The 26,348-nt window shown below is 45.9% G+C and overlaps 1 protein-coding gene across 2 annotated transcripts in view; it reads left to right on the top strand.

The window, feature by feature from the left end:
- Positions 1-23,122, top strand: part of SMYD1 (SET and MYND domain containing 1) — a 43,931-nt gene extending 20,809 nt beyond the window's left edge. The window contains exons 4-10 of one of the 2 annotated variants that reach the window (XM_014852782.2): positions 1,642-1,772; positions 3,829-3,867; positions 6,962-7,151; positions 14,249-14,341; positions 16,427-16,590; positions 17,575-17,743; positions 19,073-23,122. In XM_014852782.2, the coding sequence (XP_014708268.1) occupies positions 1,642-1,772; positions 3,829-3,867; positions 6,962-7,151; positions 14,249-14,341; positions 16,427-16,590; positions 17,575-17,743; positions 19,073-19,231 (945 nt within the window). In that variant the 3' untranslated portion in view covers positions 19,232-23,122. The remainder of the gene's footprint in view (positions 1-1,641; positions 1,773-3,828; positions 3,868-6,961; positions 7,152-14,248; positions 14,342-16,426; positions 16,591-17,574; positions 17,744-19,072) is intronic. The other variant, XM_014852783.3, reaches the window with a different exon arrangement.
- Positions 23,123-26,348: the final 3,226 nt, after the last annotated feature.

Raw genomic sequence — 26,348 nt, 5'->3', positions numbered from 1 at the left:
AAGAGATTTAATGAATTGGCTCTTGTGATTGTGGAGGCTTGGTAAATCCAGAATCTGCCAGTAGACCAGCAGGCTGGAGATCCAAGGGAAGTGTTGTGGTTTGAGTTCAAAGGCCGTCTGCTAGCAGAATTCTTTTTGCTCAGGGGAGGTCAGTCTTTATTCTATTAAGGCCTTCAACTGATTGCATGAGGCCCACCTACATTATGAAGACTCATCCGCTTTACTCAAAGTCTACCAATTTAAATGTTAATCTCAATCAAAAAGACAGCTTCACAGAAACATACAGAATAAGGTTTGACCAAATATCTGGATGCTTGTAGCCAGCCAAGTTGACACGTAAAATTAACCATCACAGCTTCCCATATATTATTTTATGAAATCTTTATAACACAAGGTGAAATCTGTGCTCCTAACATTCTTATTTTATAGAACAGAAAGCCTAGGCCCAGAGAGGTTACATGAATTCGAAAGGCCACACAGTGAGCTGGTGTCCAAGGAAGGACTAGAAGCAGTCTGTCTGGTGCCAGAGTTGCTTCTCTTAGCAGTTATGCTCCACAGTGTCAGGGTGAACGGGTGTAATAGCCCAATCCTGGGTATCCCTAAGGCAGTCTTGGGACTACAGCCACAAGATGGCATAATCACCAAAGTTGAGAGCTGAAAGAACCCGTAGAGATCATCTAGTCCAACTTACCCAACCTACAGATGGGAAAATTGAGGCTCAGAGAAGAAAGAAATTTGCTCAAGGTATTAGTGGCACTGAGAGATTGAACTTCATGTACTTGCTGAATGTCCGATGAGAATGAATGGAGAAATATCCAATATTCTCCAATATTTATAACAAATAGCTGTGTAAGTGCAAAATTTGTATTGTATTATATTATATATAGCATGTATTTATATATAAAGCAGAAATTTGTATGCAATTGTTAATATATTCCAGGTTAGAATTATTCTTATGTATTTTTCATACCCTGAGAGCAGATATTTTGGATCTGTTTCTGTAAAGAAGAACTTATTTTTAGGGAAAAGGAAATCAATTGAGTGCCACATACGTACTAACCAACTTGATTTGCTTCGCATTCGGAGATAAATGTTAAATGTTGCACTCATCAGATTTTAAAATTGTGAATAGGGAATATCAAATACTCACCAGACACAAAATAATCAAAAAAAGATGTCAATTTTATTTTATGAGCAGCTGTAGGAGTTGAGGCTGGGTTGACAAAGGAAGCAGGGGAGACACACACACACACACACACTCATACACACAAAGCCGAGCAGGGCACAGAGAGAGAAACCAAGACAAATACTGGGGAAGACTTTTGTGAGATGCAGATATGGGAAAAGAGAGAGACTTCTCAGAATCAACATTTCCATCTTTAATCTTTTCAGGATACGGCTGCCCAAAACTTTCAAGTTGGCATTGCATTTTTGCAAATATGAGACTCTTCCCATGGTACTAACCTTGAGGGTCATTTGGAGACATGTAGAGAACAGGAAACTGTTTTATTTCTAGACTTTCTAAGCATCTCCAGGATGAGATCAGGTCTTCTATTCTTTTTTTAAACTTTCAGCAGCTAGGATGGTGTCCTGTCCCTAGTCTGTGTCTGTTAACTCTCTTTTATCTTTTCGTCTGGATAGATCAACTGCAATGGCTTCACACTCAGTGACCAGAGAGGCCTGCAGGCAGTGGGTGTGGGCGTCTTCCCCAACCTGGGCCTGGTCAACCATGACTGTTGGCCCAACTGCACCGTCATATTTAACAATGGCAAGTGAGTATGTCTTTAACTGGGGGTGAGGTGATGGCAATGGGGAGACTTTATGGTATTTTTTCCACGTGACCAAAGGCAAACCGTTGAACCTGAACTAGCATGGATTTCAAATGGGCAGCAAATAGAAATTTCATCCTAGAGCCGTTGTGGATAGGAGAAAGGTAATGAGGAGGAGAGCAAAGAATTCCACATGGGTAATTTTTGAGCCTTTGCATGTTTCTTGAGGTTACCTAGATATGTTAGGTAAACTTCTAACTACTATTTTAAAACTTGAAGCCTGGGATTATCTGTCTTGAGGTCATTGCAGAAGAGCATCACCTGAGAAGGTGCCTGACAGGTGCACATGTTAGTCAAGTTCTCAGCAGAAATCAGAAGGCACGCTGAGGGTTTACCGAAGAGAATTTAATAAAAGGACAATTTACAGAAGTGTGGGTAGAGCTTAAGAAACTGACAAGGAATAGTGAAGTGTTCAGGGTCTAGCAACAGCGTGAAACCGTTACCACCTCTAGACCCGGAGGGGCAAGTAGAGGAAGAACTGTTTCTGCAGCTGTGGCGGTAAGAGAGGGTCCTTTCCTCCCCCACCCAACAGCTTGGCTGTGCCTGTAGAGAAACTAGGCACTGCTGAAAGCATGGTGAGGCAGAGAGAGATCTAGTAGACTAAATACCCCAAGCTCTCTCCCTCTACCTTCTGATCTCCTCCCGTTGGCCAAACCCCAACCGGAAGCCAGCGGACAAAGGAACCTGGGTGATGAAGCCCTGAGAGGTCAGCCCCCTTGCCCCTAGATCAGGGGACAGAAGAGCAAAGAGCAGATCTTGAGGGTGGGGCACAAATGGAGAAGAGTCAGCCATCAGGCTGAGCCCCTGGTCGTCCATGGCTCAGGCTGGGGAGGTTTGGGGGAATGGGTCCTGAGCAATACTATTTTTTTTGCTCTTAGAGCTGAGTTTTTATGACAGATTCAAGTTGACTCTGAGCCATCAACAATGAACAGTTTTCCCCAAAAAACTTCCTGGAAACCAAAGACAATGGTTTCTGATTCTCAGCCAAGAATTAAGCCTAAGCCCCAATATAGCAAGGATTTTGATTTTCGTTTTTCCTCCGATTTCTGGAAGGAAGGGCCCATATGACACTTGGCTCTTATGAAACTGAAAAAGTCACTCATGACAAGAAAGTGTATTTGGGACCCAGATGATAATCTTTCTTACCATTTGTGTTTCCCTTCCTGAGCCTCTTGGGATCACTGTCCTGGATCTCATGGAATCCACCCCAGAGGGGTGTTTTCCAGGGTTAGCCAGGTTGGCAGAGAGGATCAAATTCAGCCTCATATGAGGCTAGTCTTCCTGAATACCGTTTCCCTAAGCAGTGGTGACCCAGTGCTCCTCTTGTCACTATGTAACAGCCGCGGGAACCTGGGAACCATTTCTTCAGAACATCTCTGGCGTCTGCTCTGGCTTCTTTGCATCTACTAATTCAGAGCAGCCATGTTTTACCTGGGCTTCTTGGCTGTCGTGCAAGACAAGGTGACTGCAGTCTCTGCTTAGCTGCCTGTCATAGTGGAAAGAACAGTGGACGTGGTGTTAGGAGCCCAATTCTAACCCCAACAAATTTTACACACTACCTGTGTGACCTGACCAGTCTCCGTACTCAGTTCAAACTCTCCCCAAGATAGACATCAAAAGACGCGATGCTTATTTGTTCAAGATGCTGGTTAGTGTGATAACAATAGCATCCCACACATTTTTTAGCACGCTACTTCCAAATGCACTGTCTCATGACCATCGCATTACCGGGTTACAGATGGAGAACACTGAGGCTCAGGGAAGAGAAGTGACTTGTCCAGGGCTGAGTACCTTTGAACCTCTCATTCCAAATCCAGTGCACTTTCCACTATCCAGGCTGCATCTTGTCAAGTGAGCCCAGCTAGAAGGGGCTGGGCTGGAGGTGGTTGTGATGGCCAAAGCTTTGATTGCATAACCTGAAATGCTGTGCACCTTTGCTAGCCGTACGGGATCAGCCAATGGTAACGATTTCCATTCGGGTGTCTGTTTTGTCTTTCAGTCATGAGGCAGTGAAATCCATGTTTCACACCCAGATGAGGTGGGTCAGTCTTTGCAAACATCCCTGCTCCTCTGACCCATCTCCCTCACTTGCCCAGTTTGCCGGGGCTGCCCCTTTGCAAGACTCCTTGGCTGCTGTCCATCCATAATGTCTTTCTGCACCCCAGAGTCTCGTCTTTGCCGAACGCTGTATTTTTAATGCATTTGTATTAATCATTTTTTCCTCACCCCCCCGCCATTTGCCATGCCTTTGCTGTACTTTTCTTCCTTTCTTCCCCCTCTTTCACTCCTTACTTCTCTCGCTCCTTCAACCTCAAAGCATGGCAGTCCCTTCTAGTCCACATCATCTTAGCAAAGACCTGCATTGTCCCTCTAAACGCTGCTGATCGTGAAATGAGGGCTGTTGACATTACTGACCTACTAAAAGACTGTGTGTGTTTTCATAACCCCCAACTTCTCACCCAGACTAGGGTCTGAAAATAGCATGCATAACTGTGATATTTTTGGTAAATATTTATTCATAGTATTCTATTTTCTGCTTCTGGCCAACTATGAATTAATGGTTTAGGTTAGATTTTACTTTTGGCTTTTCTTTTTTCCCTTTTTTTTCTTGAGGAAGATTCACCCTGAGCTAATATCTGTGCCAGTCTTCCTCTATTTTGTATGTGGGGATGCCTCTACAGCATGGCTGATGAATGGAGTTGGTCCATGCCTGGGTTCTGAACCAGTGGACCCAGGCTGCTGAAGCGAAATGTGTGCAACCTTAATCACTAGGCCATGGGGTGGCCCCACTTTTGCCTTTCTTAATGACAACCAAATGGCCCCAGATGGGTCTTTTTCTCAGGTTGGACTTGAAAGTACTTGAAATGCTCTTTGGATTAGGAACAAAATGGCGCGAGGGAGTTTGGACTCTGGGAATGCTGGTGTAGGAGTGGTTGGTGCATCTGAGTCTGTGTTGGTGTGTGTTACACGTGACTTAAGAAGATTCATATCATCTCCTGGGCACTTGGTTCCACATCTGTAGAGGGAAGGTCGAGATGAGAGCATCTCTAGGGACCTTCCCAGTTCTAAGTCTCTGTGGCTCTGGTCTCTGTTCCTAATTTCTACAAGAAATACTTAAATAAGTTGCCTACTTGTGGCTCAATTAGCTGAACTGTAGAACTGCAGTGTGTTAGAGATGGAAGGCATCTGGGGTCCAGAAGGAAGTGGTGGTCTCTATTCATCCCATGATCCCCAATTCCAAGTTAGGTCAAACAGGGCATGTGCCTATGCACTTTCTCATGGTTAAGTGACTTCAAATTAATCTGGTCTTGAAATTTCTCTAATAGCATAGAAATAATTTGAGATACTCTGAGACCTTGTAAGAATTAGCCTAACTCTGATGGGAAGCAAAGCTACTGGAAATCCTAGTTTTCTCAGGAAAACACCCAAGATCCACATTCAACAATGGCCCAGAATTTGATGGCATGGAACTATTTAGGATATTAGTAGAGTCCTAAAATCAAGGACTTCAGTGCATTTCATTTCTCCCTGTGTTGCAGACCTGGGAGGCAGACTAAAATCAATCAGGCGAGGCCAGTGGCACTTGAGTTCTGATGTTGACTCTCGTTGCCCAAGTGCTGTGGGACCTTGGGGGAAGTTACTACACGTCTCTGGGTGTCAGCATCCACATTGGTGAAACAAGGAGGTTGATCCTGTGGCACTCAGACATTAGGATTTTAAGCAGAGCCGTGAGTAGAATCACCCAGCCTTCCTCTCCCTCTTGCCTTTCTTCGCTTCAGTAGCAGCTGCTGTGAAAAATTGGGGTGGGGAAGAAAGGAAAGAAGGAACAAAAGGTGAGCAGACACTTAGATTTTGCCAGGCTCCATATGAGTTGTTTTCATATATGTTATCACATTTATTGGGCACGTCAATGTACCCCATTTTGGGAGAAGGTTTTTTAACCTTAAGTGGTCACTTCAGATGCCTGGACATGCATGTCACTGCCATTCAGCAGTTGCTCACTCGATTGTCACCTCAGAGCGTGTGGAAGGTGTTGCCTTTGACTGGGACCCTTCTGTGGTGCTAGGCTCTTGTCCCACCTTTCACACGGTGTCTGACTCAGCCTCTCTGGGAGGTAAAAGAAATGACCATGCTCCAGTCTGCAGATGCTCTCCCCAGCCCTCTGCATCTTCCACTCATTCTCTGGGCAATGGTTTCCCACTGGGCATCGAGGATCCAGGATTCTGGGGAGGTACAGGAGCACAGCTTAGGATCAGCTTGCAGGACTCACCACTTTTCTGTAGCTTCCGGCCTTGTGGCTGGAGGGCGAATGGCTGAGGGGCCCACGGGCTGGTCTCCATTTGTTTGGTTTAGCTGTGTGCCAGTTCTGCAGTGGGCTTTTGTCCTCAGCACATTCTGTAGCTGTTATATGGTAAGGTGTGCAGTGCTGTGGGTAACTGGAGGATCAGGTCTAGGCCAGAAGGGGCCTGAAATGCCATCTGCTCTTGCTATCCACTCTCAACCCAAAACCCATGTCCCCCAATAAACATAAGAGTGTACAATGCAACAGGCTAACAGAGCCAGCCTTTGTTTGCCTTCAGTGATCTCCGGGCACAAGTGTCCTCACATATTGTAGGTCTGAGCTATGGACCGAAGGTTAAGGTAAGAGGGGACTTATAGTTGGATACAGAAGGGGCCAAGACTGTGGGTGACTGAATGTGTGTGTTCCTGAGAGAGCAGTCCCCAAACTAAGTGGAAACAACTATCGAGTCTTCTCTTGTTTGGAGTTTTTGCCTTATTATTTTCCCTTCCTTTGTTACAATCAGTAGCTAAACGTACAGGGATAATTGTAGGCGTGAATGCTGTGTATGGCTTTATGACCAACCCCAGCCCTCTACTGGCAGTCTATTTGAGCTGATTCCAGAGTAATTAACTGAGTGGAGCAGATTAGATTATTATAATGAGTAAACCAGAACTATCCAGGAAACTGTCCTTTAGGACACAGCTCCCCTCTTTGGAGGGAACGGGTGATTTCTTAAGTGCTAGTGTAAGTCGTTGTCTTTGAGACTCAACTCCTTGAACCCTTGAAGAGCACAAATCCCACTCCCACAGCCCTGGATTTGATTTCCTCTTTTCCTTTCACCCTGCTCCAGAATTGAGCTCCGGGCCCTGGGCAAGATCTCAGAGGGAGAGGAGCTGACGGTGTCCTACATCGACTTCCTGAACGTCAGTGAAGAACGCAAGAGGCAGCTCAAGAAGCAGTACTACTTCGACTGCACGTGCGAGCACTGCCAGAAAGGGCTGAAGGACGACCTCTTCCTGGGGGTGAAAGACGACCCCAAGGTACTGGCAGCCCTACTATTGGGCTGTTTGAGGCCACCTTTTCCAGGAGCCGGGCAAGGCTGATGTCACAGCTGATCAATGCACCCTGCCAGTTAGTTACCAGAGGACCAGCCTGTAACCTGTGGAAAAGCTGTATGGGATGGTGGATGGAGCACCGCAAAGATGTCCCAGCCAGTGTCCTGGTGCCACCAATTGCCAGGTGTTTGAGTTTGGGGAAGCTACTCAGTTTTCTCATCTGTAAAATAGGAAAGATGGCGCTCACTACAGAGGGTTGTTATGAGAATTAAACAAGACGACAAATGTAAAGAGAGTGGCATGTAGTGTAGACACAATAAATTTTAGTTCCTCTCCTTGATACTGAGTAATGGGCTCGCTCTGCTCACCACTATCTGGGCCAATTAACCACAACGAGTTAGAGATGGAGAAAGGAAGTTTAATTAGATTAGCCGGCTAATCGGAAGATGGGTGACCAATGTCTCAAAACTCATCTTCAGGGATTACAGAATCTTGAGGCAGTTATATAGGGAACATGGGCAGTAAGGAGGGGTCTGGGGAAGTTGGTCTACAGGTGTGGCAGGCTCCAGGCATTGCATTGTTTCATTCTTCTGTCCGCTGTATGGATACTTTGTAGGTGTGTTTCCCACCTGTGGTCAGCCTGTTCCTGGAGAGAAACTCATAGAACAAAGTTTTAATTTATCAAGCTATCGAGGAGTATATACATAAGTGGAGGCCATAAATCAGGAAAGCATGTGAATGTTTTTAGAGTATGTGCAGAGCAGCAAGTAGTCACACAGAGGAGGGGCTGGGGCCATTTAGCGTAACAAGATGGCCTCACTTATGCTCACTTATATCCTTGCTCCTTCGCGGGTTAAATAATGCTGAGAATTTCATATATCGATGGGCAAAAGAGATTTGTTGTCTAGTTATCACAAAGATGTTCCTTGTCCCATGGAAATGGGCAGTGTGGAGATTGTTAATTGCTTAACTGCAATTGTTAATATGCTTAACTCCTGAGTAGCAGTTGCCTTGTCGATGGTGAGACCATTGAGCAGAGGAAGGCATACTGAGGGGGATGTCAGGAGCTCAGCTAAGCTGGGACAGAGAGCTGAACCGCCAGGTGGAGTAGCCAATTAAAGCACCAAGCCAAAATGAAAGAGTTAGGTCTTTAACCACTTCCTGAGATGGTATAAGCCAGAGGCTAAGACTGGAGCAGGTGCCAACTCCCCCTGTTCCATTTTCCCCCATGGAAAGGCACGCAGGTGGAGGGACAGGTGGATTAGCACGGATGTGGGGGTCATCTCACTGCTGAGGTGCCCAGAACAAAAGGCTCCAGCAGTTTTCTGGACCCTAATGTGGGGAGACGAGGAAGAGAGTGTTGGGGAAGGGCTAGGAGTGAAAAGTACAGGGTGCTGAGTCAGAGCGAGGGAAAGCGTCTTCAGGGTTCCCTCCTCCTCCTCTGTGAGGAGGCCTGGTAGAGGCTCCCGAGAAAGACTTCTGCTCAAGGCCGCAGGTAAGAGACCTAGGAATGAAGGCACCTGGGCTAGGAATGCAACTATGCAAAGAGCAGGACCAGCCAGGGGGACCCTAGTCCTTGACTGCAGCTCCCTTTGGAGACTGTGCACCAAGTTTGGTGTCGAGAGGGCAGTTTTCCCCATGAGGCCTGCCAGGCAGAGCCTTTGTAATTGCTATAGTCAGGTCTGAGAAATCACACGTAGGTTTATAACCAGGAGCCGGATTCCTCAGGGAGACAAACCGAGCACTTCTGTATGACTCACAGACCAAATACACAGAATACTTCTTACTTAACTTCTGCATCCTACGTATGGCAGAAATTTGCCTCTGGTTAGAGCAAAGGCTATGAGAAAAACTGACTTCTAGGTCCAGATGTTGGGGCCGCTCTCAATGACTGTATTACTCCACATATCAGCTAACACTATTTCCCCACTTGACTCATCTCTTTCTTTCACCCCCTGGCTATTCTAGACTTCTTTTTTTGCCACTAACTTATTTTTACTCTTAATATCTAATATTTTTTACCCTTTGACCAAGCAGTTTTACTTCTAAGAATTTATGCTGTAGATATACTTGCACATGTGCACGATGATATACATGTAAAGAGCTACAGGACGGCATTGTTGGGAACAACAAAATAGTGAATAAAACCTAAATAACCACCAATAGGGAAATATTTAAATTACAAAAATACCCTGTAGTCAGTAAAACTAATGAGGTAGATCTTTGTGTACAGACATGGAATGAGCTCTATTTTCTAAGGGAAGAGAACTAAGGGGTCACACATTGCCATGTGTATTAGTTTGCTGGGGCCGCCATAACAAAGTATCCCAAAATGAGGAGCTTACACAACAGAAGTTTACTGTCTTGCAGTTCTGGAGGCTAGAAGTCTGAAATCAAGGCATTGGCAGGATTGGATCTTTCCGAGGGCTGTGAGAGAACGATCTGTTCCAGGCCTCCCTTCTTGGCTTGTAGATGGCTGTCTTCTCTGTGTCTCTTCACGTTGTCTTCTCTGTGTGTGTGTCTCTTTCTCTTCACTGGTGTTCTTTTTATAAGAACACTAGTCCTATTGGATTAAGGGCCCATTCTACTCCAGTACTGCTTCATCTTACCTAATTCCATCTGCAATGACCTTATTTCCAAATAAGGTCATGTTCTGAGTACTGGGGTTAGGACTTCGACACTTGAATTTTGGAATGATGCATTCAACCCATAACACTGCCTGCTGCCATTTAAGAAATTAAAAAGGATACATGCACTCACACACACACAGATCCATGCGCCCACGTGTGTGCAAGCATAGTCAGTACTAATACCACGACAGAAGTAGGAGGAGGAAGCTGTAAGCACCAGATCAAGGATGCTCAATGTGGAAAAGTTGAGAGTCATCTCTCCCACGCAGGATACAAAACAGCTGGGACCCAAGGATTAACATGTTCTTTATAGGAACAACCTCCTTCTCACAGAATCAAAGGTTATGTATTCCAGGAAACGTGTATTGGCGTGTATCTGTGAGGCACTCAGCACAGTACTGCAGGGGCTGCAGAAAAGAATAAGCTACTGTGTCCACCCTCACCCCGACTTTCCAGAACCTGCGGGATAACGTGCATCTTATCTGCAAGCCAGCCAGCTTTCCTTCTTGGTGCCTGGCCCTGAGCATTTGTTTTATATCTTGCTCCCACCACTACTTAATTTTTCTAAGAGGCCAGACTCTCTTTTCTCCTTTCCAAAATTAAGTGAAACAACCATGTAGTGATCTCTCTAAATCTTATGATGTTTACTTGGCAGTTCCAATAGTTGGGTAGGTGATGTATGGCCCTTAGTTCCTGTCCCTTCACTTTAGATATGCTGTTTCCAGCTGGTGACAATATGCCCACGTCTTCCTGTCTGAATTGCAGAGTTGGCATCTCTCTTGATATAAAAGATTGATGATTTCTGGATTCAAAGCAAATGATTTCTATTATTTTTATATCAAGTTGGTTTTCTCTATTAAAATAAACAAATAAAATAAAAATAACAAAAACATTGATCGGAAGAAAATTGAGTATAACTTTCTAAAAGCGAGTGTCTCCTAAGGCATACTAAAAGACCATTATGATATAGAAGACGGGATACTGGAAGAAGAAGTAGGAGGCCAGTGTTCTAGTTCTGCCCTAAGACCCTGGATGTCTGAGCTTGGGTGAATTTCTTCCTTTTGGGCCTAAGTTTCCTCATATGTAAGATGGCGAGTTGGACTAAATTATTAACAGTTCCTTCGAACTTACCTATCTATGATGTCAATGAAGTTGCTTTTCTTTCTTTTCCTTATAACGCCCTATCCCAGCCTGATAAGCCCCGCTCAGTGCACCAGCCTTTGTGACTCATCCTCAGACTTTCAACTGGCATCAAAATCCTTCCTGACTCCTTAATATACGTATATATAAACCTGGATAAAAATTAAAACCAAATGTTTAAAAGATGAGAAAATAACACCAAAACGTATAACATTCCCCTCAGTGGTAGCTTTGGACCCTCCTTGTTTAGGCGGCTTAGGTTTTTCTTTTTCTCTCTTTCCAGCCCTCACCCATGGTTTTCGTTATAGGAGTGTGACGATTTTTCAAGGTTGGGGAACCAGCATCCCTCTTTCCTCTGCCCGTTCTCTGCTGGCTCCTCCCACCTTCTCTAGTTCCTTCCCCTGCTCCACTGGCTCCTCCCCTGCACTCTCCCTCTCTCTTCCTCCCAGTTTTCTATTTATTTTGAAGCTCCTGGAGAGGAGAGTCTCTCTCTGCGGGGTGCCTTAAATCCTTTCTGCAGATCAGATTTTCCTGCCTTTACTCTGAAAAGCGGAGCCAAGTAGAGCAGCCCCATTTCCCTTCTCAGAACAGCTTTATCACATGTTGCATGTGTTAATTAACAACCTTCCAGCCAGGTTGTTTTGGGAACCTTGGCAGTTGCCCTCTTGAAAAAATTTGATTCACTTCCAGAGCTTAAAGTAATGCTCTTCCTTACAGCATCAAATTGAGCAAGACTTCTTTTCTTAGGAAGATTAGCCCTGAGCTAACTGCTGCCAATCCTCCTCTTTTTGCTGAGGAAGACTAGCCCTGAGCTAACATCCATGCCCATCTTCCTCTACTTTATGTGGGACGCCTACCACAGCATGGCGTGCTAAGCAGTGCCATGTCCACATCCGGGATCTGAACTGGTGAACCCCAGGCCTCCGAAGTGGAATGTGCGCGCTTAACCCCTGTGCCACCAGGCTGGGCCCCAAGACTTTACTTAATGCCTAACCACTTGCTATTCCCTGAATCTACCCTGCAAGCTACTGATTACTTCAGAAGATTCACTAAGAATTTTGAGTTTTAAAGATGATGGAACTTAGCAGATTAGAGGCTAGTGTTCATTAACTAGATGTGATTTTATGAGCCACTCCTTGGGCAACAGCTATGGATGAAATGAAAAACCTAGATTTGACAGATTGGTGGTATACCTCTAGACAGCCAGTCACAGACCTCTGCACAACTGGGTGAGACTTGGACCCCCTCTTTCTTCTGTGCTTGATTCAAAAGGGGTTAGGAAAACAGACTTAGATTGAAGTGATTTGTCTGGAACCAAGACCTGATCTGAGTTAACAGAAGGCTAAGTAACACTCTGGGACTGGAAGGCAGGAGTCAGGGAGCCAGGCAGGAAGGCGGCCAGAAGCCAGAAATCTCAGCCAAATCAAAGGTCAAGACAGAGGTTAAGTCAGTAGTGAGACTTGCAAGCAGAAGTCACAGCATTGATGGATGCATCGAGTTGGGGTCAGGCCACAGGACAAGTACAAGTAAACAAAGAAAAGCATTCCAGGGAGGCCCAGTTACAAAAGTCTATGGGAACGAGGCTAGTCAATATTGTAGGGATAGTCAAGAACTCTTCAGAAGCCAAAGTAGGTGAGGTGAGTAGAAGAATAAATATAATGCCCTCCTCCTTAGGAGATCCTGACCCAGAAGCAAGCTATCCTGGCCAGGAGCCTCTCATACGGCAAGATGGACACTGCAGAACGGGCTGAGGACAGCGGGGAGATTGAGGGCAGGTCCTGACCTCCGTTTATACGGGGGGTGTATTTTGATGGGAACAAATGCCCATCCTCTTGCTACTTTTTGAAAGTTTAGTGAAAGTGGCCTCACAAAGCAATGTAAGCAGCAAATCTAAATGGAACTGTTTATTCCAATTCCTTATAGTGAAAAAATTGAACTGGAGAACTGGTTAAGTGGATTATGCTAGCTTCATACACTGGAAAACTCTATAGTTATTACAAGTGGTGATATATTTTTATATTGATATAGGAAAATATCCATAATCTACTGAGTAAAAAAACCAGACTATAGATGGAAATATGATGCAATTCCACTTAAAAAAATATTTGATGCTATTGGCATCTACACACATATGCGTGTGTGCACATAGGACTGCAATTCAGCCAGCATGCGCTGACAAGGCCATGTAGACATACTCGCCGTTGATGGTCAGTGTCTATTCTGATTGGTCACTGCCTTTCCTGGAACAGTTGTTAAATATTTTAAGTATTATTGCCGTATACATTCATTAGAAAGTGTTCCTCAAAATGCCATGTCCATCTTTGGGTGGCTTCTGGGGATTTCTTCTTTTTTCTCCATAATTTTTCATATATTTTAATTTTTTACAGCTTCCATATGTCAATTTTACAGTCAGAATAAATTATAAAAAGTTATTTTCATTTTGGAAAAAAGTTTTATCAGATTTGCCTAAGCAAAAAAAAAAGTAAAAAATCAGAAAAGAGCTTCTGATATGGATAAGCATAGTAAGTAAACTTTTCCTTTGGATTTTGAGAAATTTGCCACTTTTTCTTCAAAATTATGGTGCCCTCATGGGTTTCTTAATTATGGTACTGCTTTGTTTTTTTTTTACAAGATCACTCGACTGCTCAGGCAAATGCAGTAAGCCTACTGAGTCTAGATTTCACCGAGACAGCTGACAAATTCTCTCATGGTATACTTTTGCTCAAGACAAGGAAATATGAACTGGATGCTAAGACTCTTAGAGGGTTTGCATGCCCATAGCCACAAGGGACCTCTTTAATGAACTCCAATGGCAAACTTGAGTTTTTGGTCAAGCCCTAAACCTCTGTCCTCAGCTCTGTCCTGGCCGGTATTTAAATCAATGACTTGAGCGAAGATGAAAATGCAAGGGCATGCCTATAGAATATGTGGTTGACTTGAAGTAAAGAGGAAGAATGGCAAATATTTTGGGTGATAGAAGGAGAATCCAAAGTGCCAGAGAAAATACAACAGGGATCAGTGTCAGATTCTGCACTGGGGTCCAAAAGCCTGGGCATGAGCACAGGGTGGGGATGACTGGCTGGCAGCAAGGCTCTGGGGCTCGGTCAGTGGAAAACACAACATGAGTCAGAGCATGACGAGGGAGCTGGAAAAGCGATAGGGATCTTCAGTAGCATTTACAGAAATGAAACATTCAGAATGAGGAAGACACTGATCCTGCACCACAATGAATGTGAAAGATGGCAGCAATTCAAAGATGCAATGGGTTGTCTCATGCAGGGATCTCTGACTCAATGTCCCTCCCTTTCCCAGCCCTCTCAGGATGTGGTGAAGGAGGTAGTACAATTCTCCAAGGATACACTGGAAAAAATTGACAAGGCTCGAACTGAGGGTTTGTACCATGAGGTAAGAATTCATTTTCTAGGGGAGGAGGGCAGAAAGTTTCTCTAGTAAGGGAGAGAAATGGCCTGGGGTGAAGATGGGGAGGCTACCAAGCAGGTTGTTTTTCTGGAAGATGTCCCTTGGTTGAAACCATGACTCTTCTTGCCCTTAAGCCTTTAGCACCTCTTAGGGGTATGTTCAATCCACTGAAACTGGGTCTGTGGAGGGCACAGGCAGCCTGACAAATGTCCCTGGGGGATCTGTGATATCTTAGGTTGGCATCAGAGATAGATGACTGGACATGGCAGTGAGTTGCTTGCTTACCTAGAGTCAAACGCATGTCATGGCCACAGTTTCCAAGCTCTGCTAACTGAGCATTCAACCCTGGCTCTCGAAGCACTAGGAGTTCTCAACTGGCTGTACACTAGAATCATTGAAAAATTCTGACGCTCACACCCTGCCCCAGGACAATTTCATCAGAATCTCTGACATCAGGATTTTTAAAGCTCTCAAGTGGTTTCAATATGCACCCTAAGTTGAGACCTACTGCCAAACACTGACCTGCAGAGCACTTTCATCGAATTCACCTAGGCAGCCTGTTAGAAAGACAGATTTCTGTGTCTCACCCCCTGAAATGTGATTCATCCAATCTGAAGCAGACTACAGGGACCATGAATCAGTATTTTTTCCCCAAGCTCTTTAAACAGCTCAGACGTGTAGCTGGGTTTGGATGCCCCTAGGGCATGGTAATGTGGGAGATTAATTTCTGTTCATTTCTGTCTGCGTTTCCCTTATCTTCATTCTCCTCCTTTATTCACTCACTCATTGCACATTTTTGAGCCCTTACTTGGGTGACCAAGACAAGACGTGCTCCTTGCCTCCTAGGAGTTCTGTCGGTGGGGGGAGACAGTCACATGAACAAAGTGTTATTGTACAGTAGGGAAAATCTATGTCAGAGGCACTAGGTAGGAGCTGGAGCAATCAGGAGGGCTCTGCTGTTTCTAATCTTTTGGCTTCTCTCTTCCTCTTCATTTCTCCTGTTTTCCATTAGAACTCGTCAGGTGTAGGAACAGGGCCAGGTGTAGGGGTTTAAGAAAGTTGTCTTCAGAATGGATTGATTGCCAAGCTACATTTTGCCACACCCCTCCCCAATCGCCTCATGGGCTTTTGGGAGAGTCTCAGGGCAAAATTAGTTTCCATTCATTTGAAATGGATAGAATTGTGTGATATTTCTCCCATGACAGCAGCAAGAAGGGAAGAAGAGGAGAACAATGAACAACTGAAATCTAGAGACCCTCTGACTTTGTAGGATGCAACCTAAGCCTATGTCTACACATGAATCAGTCGGAAAAGCCTGACTCCAAGCTGATCGGGATCAGGCCCATCTTACTCCTCACCAGGACCAATGTGGCACCCTCCTGGGGGGTCTCCCAGCCTCCTGGGGGCCTCCCTCTCTGTCAATCCATCTTGCAAACTTGTAGTAGGGTATGATTGTCCAACCTCACGGTGCATAACGACCACCCAGGGGCATATACAGATGCCAAGGTCCCTCCCCGAGATAGTTGGTTTCAATTGGTCTGGGGTATGGTCCAGATATGGGTGTTTTTAAAAAGGCCTCCAGGTGATCCCAAGGCACAGCCAGGGTGGAGAATCACAGGAATGGAGATGAAGATAAAGCTCGACTGCTTGGGTTGAATCCTTGCTCCATTGCTCACTACCTGTGTCACATGACAAACCACTTACCCTCTCTGGGCTTCAGGCTCCTCATCTGATAAAATGGGAATATGAGTAGTACCTATCTCATTGCATTGTTGTGAGAGTATCTACACCTATATCTATATATATCTTTCATAACTCCCTGTTACCTACTGACTTATGTATGAAAACTCCTCGTTCTTCCTTGTCAGCCGTATCTCCCTGTCTATCCCTACATCTTAGTCAAATAGAACCATTTTGCTATTAAATCATAAACAGGTGCTTTCCCACCTGTGTCAGCGATTTCCTCAACCTTAAAAGAATGAGTGTCCAATGTCGTTGTGATGCTCCCACATGGGAATTAAGCACGTGCTCTGGTGCAATGGTAATGAACAGGGCCTGTGTCTCCTCTAGGTTGTGAAATTATGCCGGGAGTGCCTGCAGAAGCAGGAGCCAGTGTTTGCTGACACCAACCTCTACATGCTGCGGATACTGAGCATTGTTTCGGAGGTCCTCTCCTACCTTCAGGCCTTTGAGGAGGCCTCATACTACGCCAGGAAGATGGTGGATGGCTATATGTAGGTGACGATTCTGGGTCTCAGATAGTCTCCTGGAAATGTGTCTATGTATATATAACAGACGGCACACATGTTGCTGCCTCTCCTTTCTGCACCCACAGCAGGTGTCAGTATCAATCATGCTCCTTTTCACCATAGTGCTCAAGCAGTAATGACCAAATAATTGGAATTGGTACTCGAGATGAAACCTGTTTGTCCTCCCTGATCTTTCTCAAATCCTCTAGCTCATCTATCACTTGGGTGACATCTTCTGCTTTTTAGTTCCTTAAAGCTAAATCAAGCTCGATTTTAAATACTTGAAAAGGTTTCCTCCCCTAACAATCAACACAGGCAATCCTGTGAGCTTTCTTTTATTATAAAAAAAAAAGAGAGAGATGTCAGCCATCCTTGCTTGTAAATTGTAAGATGCAGTGCCCTTGCCTTCCCTCTTGCCTTCTCTGTCCACAGTGGCATGTGAATTTGCATTTCTGGCCAAATGAGTAAGTTGGCACAAGAAGGTTCATTTTTTTGAGAGGATGGTCCTTATAAGCAAAATGTGGTAAACCTGTACAACCCGCTAAAAGGAAGCTCTGTTTGGAGGGTGCCAAGGAGGTGAAAATACAATTCTGTCCCAAGAACAGTCAAGTTTCTTTTTTCCCCCTGAATTTCCTATTGATTTCCAGGGAGAGGGCTGGATGCTCCTGGGGGCTCCCAGCTTCCTGTACTCGAGTTCAGAGTGCAGTCCTGCCCCCTTTTCCCCGAAAGGACTTGGCTCAGTGTTCTAGGTCAGAATCTCAGCTCTCACAGCCTCACTGAGTGGGGTGTTTGGCAACTCACCCCACCTCTCTGTGCCTCATTCCCCCCTCGATGGACTGCAGATGCCTCACGGTACTGGTGGGAGAGCAGATGGACTTAATCAATGAGGGTACTTTGTAAGTTGTCAAATTCTGTGCAGATATAAGGAAGGATGGGATTGTATTGAGATCATTTGTTATGCCCCTACAGGAAGCTGTACCACCCCAACAATGCCCAGCTGGGCATGGCTGTGATGCGCGCAGGGCTGACCAACTGGCATGCTGGTAACATAGAGGTGGGGCACGGGATGATTTGCAAAGCCTACGCCATTCTCCTGGTGACACATGGACCCTCCCACCCAATCACCAAGGACTTAGAGGCAAGTGGCATCTCAGGTCTGGGCCTCTCTGCCTTGTCTGAGCTCTCTGAGGATGAGAGCTGAGTTCTAGGCTCTGCTTTTGGAAAGCCCATCGATTGCCAGCTAGACCAGAAGGGAATTCAGAACTACTTTAGCCCGCTCTCCTTGTTTTACATATGAAGAAACTGAGGCCCAGGGAAGAGGAGTAATCTGTCCATAGTCACCTAGTGAGCGGATGACAAAGCTGGGACTTGGACCTGAGATACTCCAAGCTTGGACTGAGAAAACCTAAACAATGGCGTGTGCCCCCATGTGTGCAGCCAGGTACATTAGAAACTGTGCTACATAGAGTAGAGTTGGGGAGCACAGGCTCTGGAATCAGGCTGTCGGGACTGAATTCCAGCTTCACCACTTTCTAGCTGTGTGACTGCAAACATTGAATGTATGGGCCTCAGTCTCCTCATCAGCAAAATGGAAAAGAAGGATAGGGTTGTGACGAGGGTTCAGTAAGTTAAAGGGCGAATAGCACTTAGAACAGTGCCTGGTAAATGGCCAGCTCTTAATGGCTGCTGGTTTCCTTTGTGCTTTAAAGGGCTGGCTCATTTAAGAGTGACAGAGGTCAAAGGACTATCCTCAGGCAGTGTAGGAGAGGGAAAGAGGACAGGCTTTGGTGTCATAAAATGTATGAGAAGACTAACTGTATATCTAGTATATTAAGCTTGTCGAAGGCAGAGTCTTTGTCATCTTATTCTCTCTGTACCCTCAGCCCCTCAATAATGTCTGGCCCATGATAAATATTTCTTGAATGGACGTATGGGAGAATGAGGGCTTTTCTACGGGTCACACACTATAATCTTCCCAGCCCATCGTAAAGTACAAAGGAATCTCATCCATTTCACTTGTGGGAAAACTGAGGGCTGAAGGGATTAAGTCACTTGCCTACTAAGGTCCCACGACCTTAGGTGAGACTTCAGTGCAGGAGGCAGCGTTCAAATCCAGGTACCCACTTGGCAGTTCCTGAGAACATTCTCTGCTGAGAACAGTCCTTCAAGCTACTTTCTCAGGGGTCTCACTCCCTCTCCTAAAAAACTGAGCCCCCTTCCAGGACATTAGGCCCCCAGGGAATGAGTGTGTGTGTGTGACAGAGTGTGTGTCTGTGTGTGAGCGCATATATGTTTGTGAGTGTGTATCCTCTAAGGGGGTACAGTTGAATCTTGGTGACTGGGCATCATTTATTCCCTTTCCAAAAGGGCCATTTGTCTGCCCTTTCCAAAAGGGCCAAGCTAGGTCAGGGACCAACATGTCCTGGGGGCTTGTCATCACTGTTTATGGTGTATATGCATCCCACAGGCCATGCGGGTGCAGACGGAGATGGAGCTGCGCATGTTCCGCCAGAACGAGTTCATGTACCACAAGATGCGTGAGGCCGCCCTGAACAACCAGCCCATGCAGGTCATGGCCGAGCCCAGCAATGAGCCAGCCCCTGCTCTGTTCCATAAGAAGCAGTGAGGACCTGCCTGGTGGGGGAGGGGCGCTGTGGCTGGGGAATGGGAAAACATTCTGGAGTGGTGGGCTTCTGGGGAGACCCTTGATGAGGAAGTCAGAGTAACACTCAACCTTGTTGCTGTGGGAGGATACTGTTCTGTGTTCCTCAGTGTCATTTTGGTTTATTTCAATTCAGTTCAGTTCAATTTAACTCTATCCCAGCCCAGGCCAGCCCAACCTAACTCACCCTACAAATGTTTATTTGGGTTGTAGGCCCTAGAGATAAAGAAGCTCCAAATGTGGCTGGGGAGGGAAGACATAAACACTTAAAGCACAGTGTTATAATAAATGCAATGGTAAACTATACGGAGAGAGGGGATGCAGTGGAGGGTGTGTGTCTTGTGTGTGTGTGTATGTGCAGTGGAGCGTCTCATGGAGGAGATGACATCTGAGCTGAGAGTTGCAGGTGCCTGGAGCCTTGGGTGGCTGCTCACCCATCTGTGTAGGTGTCTCTGCGGCTCCTCGTCTCACCCTTGGTCTGAAATATTAGGGTTTGGCTGACAAGGATGGGTGATGTCCATTTTCCTCAGATTAGCGTGGAGTTATGAAGAAGGGGCTGTGTTTGGGCCACTTAGGTTCTACTCAGAGAACTGAAACCTCTTCAGAATGGTGAATATGCAGAAAGAGGTGAGGGCTTTGCCCAAACCGCTTGAGGACTCAGTTTAAAGTCTAGGTTCCAAGTATTATTCTGAAACGGCTTCTAGAACACAGAGAGAGAATGTCTCCTTTCCCCACCCTCACTGCCAAGCCTTGTGGTTCCCTGTGACGTGGGGGCTACTTGGACAATATCTGAGATTTTTCTGGCTGTTGGCCTACCAGGATTGAACAAGTCTTTTCAGGGTGAAGCTGAGGGAGAAACTTGGAATCACGCATACCTGATTACCACAGGTCCAGCAGAATTGGCCTTTGGGCGTTTTATTTGGTTACACGTGCCTGGGGGTCTTAGTAGCTTAGACTTCATCATTGGCCCCCAGTAAATCTCTATTCTTAGTAATGAATAATTATGACTTCCCTTGCTTAATTTCTTTCACTGTCTGTGCCCTGGGGCCTCTGCTCTTCTCACCAAAGGGGACATCTAATCTGGACTCTGCACACCTACGTTAGGATCCATTTGGTGTGTGACCAACTTGCTCTCATCGCCTGAAACCTGCTATGGTTTCCATCCAAAAGTGAGGGTCTTGGGAATCAACCAGTCTGGTTGTCTTGTTATCTTCTGGGATCCCAAGCTTCTCACCAGTGTTTTGGGGGATCCTGGAGCAAAGCTCTCCATTTGGGGGAGTGTCACAAAGTTTTCTTTACCACCAGGGGCCACTCTTGACCCCAGAGCTCTAGCTAACATCTTGAAGTCAAGTGATCCCACCAAGGCCCCATATTTTCATCTCTGCCTAGAGCATTCTCCCCCTTTTATCATCAGAATAACCCACTGCATCCCTGTGAACGTGTCCAGTGGCTCTGCAAATGTGCCAAAAACTTTGTCCAAAAACTCTGCAAATGTGCCACCTCTTTGCAAAATACTTGCACCTGGCATTTGGCTCTTCTTTGAGGATATTTGCTTCTCTAGAAGATTTCACAGGAAGACCAACAAGTAGACCGACAGGTCTTCAGGTCTTCCAAGCCCCCAAACTACAGGCCGAGACATGGCACCAGCCTTCTCCCAGGGACCCAACTGGCACATTGAAATGATCGTTCTTATACCCTCGTATATAGCCTCCCCCCAAACCCTCTTCCCTTCTTTGTCACTGTTGTCTGCCAATCACTGGTCATTCCTCCATATTCACGATCTTGTTTTTTCTCCCCTCTCCCTCAAATTTGGTGTTTTTGAAGTCTACTTACATGAATCATCTAATTCTCTTACTTCACATACTCTTTACTTACTCAATTCCAGGTGCCTTTCCATTTTCTCCATTAACTCTCTCCTGGCCACACCCTGGACACTCATCACTCATTATTTCTCCATTTTTGATGGCTAACTTTCTGGTCATTGTTTCCACCTTTTCACCTCTGTCCCTTTTCTCCAACCCAAATTACTATATGGCCCCTGTATACTCTAGAGTCTCACCCTCCTCCTCGGTTTGTCAGCCTTCCTTCCTTTTTGCCCATTCTCTCTCCCTGCCTGGCAGAGTCCCAACCCTGGGTTAATTCACCTGTCTTGCTTTTCCTCTGCTGCATCTGGAGGTGCTGAGTACAGATAGGGAAGACAGCACCTCTCTGAGCACAGGCCCCTCTATGGACTCCCCCTGTGGATCCTCCCTCTGTGGACACTCAGCTGGCCTTTGGGTACAGCCCAGAGGTGCTTCATGTGCCTCTCATTGAGTCTTGCGCTTTTTCCCAGGAGCTATTTCAGGCCTTCACTTCTGTCTTCGAGTCTTTTGCTTTCAGCAGAACCTCATCTCCTACTTTATGGAGAGTATAGAAGCCAGAACATGGGATTCCCTCAATTTCCTCTTCCACGCATGGCACCAGCCTTCAGAGCATGTTGCGTCTGTGCTCATCCTTGCCTCCCCTCCTTCTCACACCAATGGAACAGGAGCCCCTCTCCTCCTCCAAAGCTAAACTCACCACCTGTGCTCTGGAGCCCTTCCACTCCTATATCCTCAGGGCCTTGCTTTACCCATTATTCATTCTCCACCCTGGATCCTTGACATTTCTCTGTCCACTGGCTTCTTCAATGCAGTCAATAAACTTGCTGGAGACTCTTTGATTGTAATCTTCACAGCTGTGTTTCTTTTTAAATGATTTGTCTCTCAAAGTTGTTACTTGCCTTTCTTCACTTTCCATTTCTTCCTGAACCCACTGAACGCTGGCCTCCTGAACGTCACTAAAATGGCTCTTACCAAGGTCAACTCTACTGGATACTTTTCAGTCCTTGTGTTGTTTGGCTTTTCTGCGTCAGTTGACAGTCCCAGCCCTTGATTTCTGGGACACCACTTCCTTGTGATGATCCTCTGATGTGGTTTCTCAGTCTTCTTCTCTGGCCCTGTTTCTCTGCCTGCCCTCGTAGGTTGGCATTTCCTGGAGTTGGTTTATTTCTTCCGGTCACTCTTGGTTCATTCTCATCTCTCTCTGCACACACTCCCTGCATGAGCTCAGCCAGGCCCTTTATTTAATCACCCCTTGAGGCTGTTATTTTTAAATTTGTATTCCCCGACCTTGCTCTTGAGTTGTTGCCCCACACACCCTCTCGAACAATCTGCAGCCACACCAAACTCAGCATGTACAAAGTGAAACTCTTTCTCTTTTCTTTCTCCCTCCCCCTCCATCTGTTCCTGCTCAGCACACCAGCTGAGAACTCCTGACTTCTGCTCTAGTTACTTCTCAAGTCTCTATTGTATCCTACACTTTAGTCAAACCCACTCACTCACCGGTCCCTGAGTGACCCATGTTCTCCTGTGCCTCTCCTTGAATTTCAAAACATTCTACTTAAAATGCCTGCAAATTGCCGACTCCTAATCATCTTTCAACATCCAGTTTGGAAATCACTGCTTCCGTGAAGCCCTCCCTGAGTGCCTTAGATTCAGCTGGCTGCCTGTCTGAGTCCTCGTCTTACTCTTGAAGCCCCGTCATAACACTCTCCTCATGGCCTTTGAATTGCCCTTTTACTTGTCTGCCTCCTCCACCAGATTGTGAGCTCCTGGAGGGCAGGAGCTCTGGCCCTTCGTCCATCTTTCTATCCCCAGAACCTGGCACAGGTCCTGGAACTTAGCAGGTGCTCAGATAATGCGTGTTGAACGAATGAATGAAAAAGTGAATGAATTTGCTTATCTCAGAACAGAAAAGACCTGTAACTGTGTATTTTGAGTTTTTATGTTACAGCAGTCAACAAAGGCCATTAAATTCTCTGTGTTTCCAAGAAAATATGTGTGGCTTCTTTCTTTCTGACAATCTCTTTAGAACGGTGCTGTCTAATAGAACTTTCTATGATAATGGAAATGTGTTATATCTGTGTTGTCCAGTATAGTACGCACTAGTGACATGTGACCATTGGGCACTTGAAATCAGTCCACTATGAGTAAGGAACTGAATTTTTAATTTTATTTAATTTCAATTTAAATAGCCAGTGTGGCTACTGGCTACTCTATTAGTGCAGTGTTAGAGAGCACTTTAGTACAGTTTTAAAAATTATGGACACTGAGACAAATTGTTTAAGTTCATATCTCAGTGCTCCTAAAATTAGCCGAATGACCTTGGACTGGTTATTTCACCCTTGCCTCAGTTTCCTCATTTCTACCTATCATGTAGAGTTGCTATGAGAATTAGATTTTTTAAAGGTAAAGCACTTAGAGCAGTGCCTGGCCCATCGGAAGTGCTCCATGAGCATTCCAACCATGCTTCTGTTGGGGTGGTCCTTCTCCTAATCAAAAAGTGAAGCGAAGGGTAGAGACAAGCAGTGGTGTGTATGCCAGCTCTCACCGGCTCAGGAGAGCCAACTGTGCACAACTCTTCCCAACTCTGCATTTATCAACATCACATGGATAGCTTGACAGTGGCCACGGTGGGAATATTTACGCCAAGATACTTGGCTTAACTTTAGAAGAATACATTAATCCGTAGGGTTGTCAATCTATAAAAATAGGATTTACTACATGGGAGTAACAGAACAGATACTTAGAAAGCTGATCAAAGAAATCTTTATGTAAACTGGGGTGAAATCTGTGTTCTAAGACCTCTACCCCTCATGGCCATGCCAAACAAGGCCAAGGCCTCTGATTACTACCCTTCAGACTAAGCCACTTGCCCACCGCACCACCCATGTATTGACAGCCGCATGTATTAAAGGCCAGATATAGCCACTGCCTGGGCGATTTGCTCAAGGTTTGCTTCTCTAAAGGAGGCAGAAGGGAATCCGTATAGTTGGGGCAAACAGCAGAGAGAATAGCATGTTTCTGAGGGCAGTCAGAGTCCAAGCTTTTGGACCAAGGTGTGCACAGTTGTGGATGATAACATCCAGTGTGTGAAGACAAACAGCCCTTCTGGAAGCTCTCTTGTCCCCTCCTGGCTGAGCATTACGTACACATTGCCCAGTCTCACATTGCCCACGAGGACCTCATCAGTCTCAGAGAAGCACAGTATGCGGCATGACCGCAGGCCACTGTTTGGGTCCACTAACTCTGGCATGAACACAGTCCTCATTATCAGCCTCGGCCTCCCCAGCCTTGCTTGGCTTGCTCTGAGAACCTTCTGGTCCAGGCACAGTGCTACAGTTTCCCAGATGTCTTTAAGAGTTGTGTTTGTTGCCTATTGTTGCTGTAACAAATTACCATACACCTAGTGGCTTCAAACAACACAGATTTATTATTTTATAGTTCTGGAGGTCAGAAATCCAAAATGGGTCTCACAGGGCTAAAATCAAGGTGTCGGCAGACCCGGGTTCCTTCTGGAGGCTCTAGGAGAAGAGTTTCTTTCTTGCCTCTTCCTGCTTCTGAAAACTTCTTCTAGAATGCCCACTGTTCTTGGTTTGTGACCCCCAGTTAACAATCACATCACTCCTGCCTTGTGATTCCATTGGGCCCACCAGGATAATCCAGGACAATCTTCTCAAATCAAGGTCCTTACCTTAATCACATCTGCAAAATCCCTTTTACCACGGACAGTAACATATTCACAGGTCCAGGGGTCAGCACGTGGGCATCTTTGGAGGCCATCCTTCTGCCTACCACAGCAGACTTGCTATCAAGCCCTCAGTCTAGTCATGCAGGCACAACTACAAGGCTCTGAGCAGTAGACTTGGGCCTTGAATCCTGATTTCCAGGCTCCAGGAGAATGAATCTTCCCATACGTCACACTAACAGCCATGTCCAGTTTGCCTTCTTTTCTTCCCACTTCACCGAGACAGGGTTTGTAAGTTCTCACTTAGTCAACCACAGCCCTGTCTTCACTCCTTCCCTTCTGCTCACGTGTCCTGGGCAGGTGGTATGTGCAGAACCCCTTTGTAGACCCGGCACCTTCCTGAGTATAACAAAGAGCTGGGGAAGTGCTGGGAACTACAGTTTGAATCGGCAGATAGAATTCCAGATATGTGGTTTGTGTCCTTCGGTGGCGCTCACATTTGGCCTTGTAGGACGGTTCTTTGCACTTTATTCACTGCCCGTCTCATTAGAGTATATGTTTCTTAAGGGGAAGGATTTTGCCTTACTCCTGATGGTAGGCACTTCATACTCAACCCGTTTACACCTGAGCTCATCATTTCCCTCCAGACCTCTGTTCCCCATCTCACCATCCACCTAGTTGTCCAAGATCTGGGATATTATCTTAGATGCTTCCCTCTCCTTCACCCCCTGTAGTGGGCTTCTGTAGGTTGTCTTTTCAGGCTAGCATCTCCCAGATTCTGATAAGAGTACCAACTCCTCCTCTAGAGACCCTCCTGTGTACCATGAAGTTCTTAGGGGGCTACTTAGGACAGATCAGTTCAGGACCCAGCCTGACGTACCACGGCACAGCATTTCCTGACACACCTGAGTGAGTCATCAACGCGCCCTGAGTCAATGGTGTGCTGTTAAATATTTAACAACAATGTAGAGAACACCCTTGATTTGTAACATTTGCTGATTTCCCGGGTATAAATACTCCCACCATGGGCAATGTCAAGCTACCAAGCTGTATGTTGAGTTGGGAGTTGGTGCCAGCTGCCTCCAGCACACCACGGCATGTGACCCCAGCTAGGCAATCAGACCTGTGCCAGGGCCCTCTGAACTGGAGAAGGAGGAGTTCCTGCTCTTCTCCGCAAATACAAGCTCTCAATTTGTGACCCCGGAGGTGCTGGTATTCTTGCTCCCTGCTCTTTGGGAAATTCTGGGAGAACATAGCTGGCATTGAGGGAGAAAAGGAAGTTGATAAGGAGAGAGAAGTATTGATGACGTTGTTGTAAGGCTTTGAATTCATCTGTTCTTTCCAGTTACATGAATCAGCGAGCCACATATTCCCCCCTTTAATTATGGCCCAAACCAGTTTAAGTGGGTTTCTCTCACTTGCAACTAACGGAGTTCCCATTGTGCTAGCTTATCTCCATCTGCCCCCTACATCCCCTCTCCACCTGTCTCTGCCCTGCTCTGTGCCCAGAAAGGCTGACCTCTGCTTGCTTGTT

The sequence above is a fragment of the Equus asinus genome, chromosome 6 (assembly GCF_041296235.1).
Source record: "Equus asinus isolate D_3611 breed Donkey chromosome 6, EquAss-T2T_v2, whole genome shotgun sequence".
Lineage (NCBI taxonomy): Eukaryota > Metazoa > Chordata > Mammalia > Perissodactyla > Equidae > Equus > Equus asinus.
This window is presented reverse-complemented; position numbering and strand designations above follow the sequence as displayed.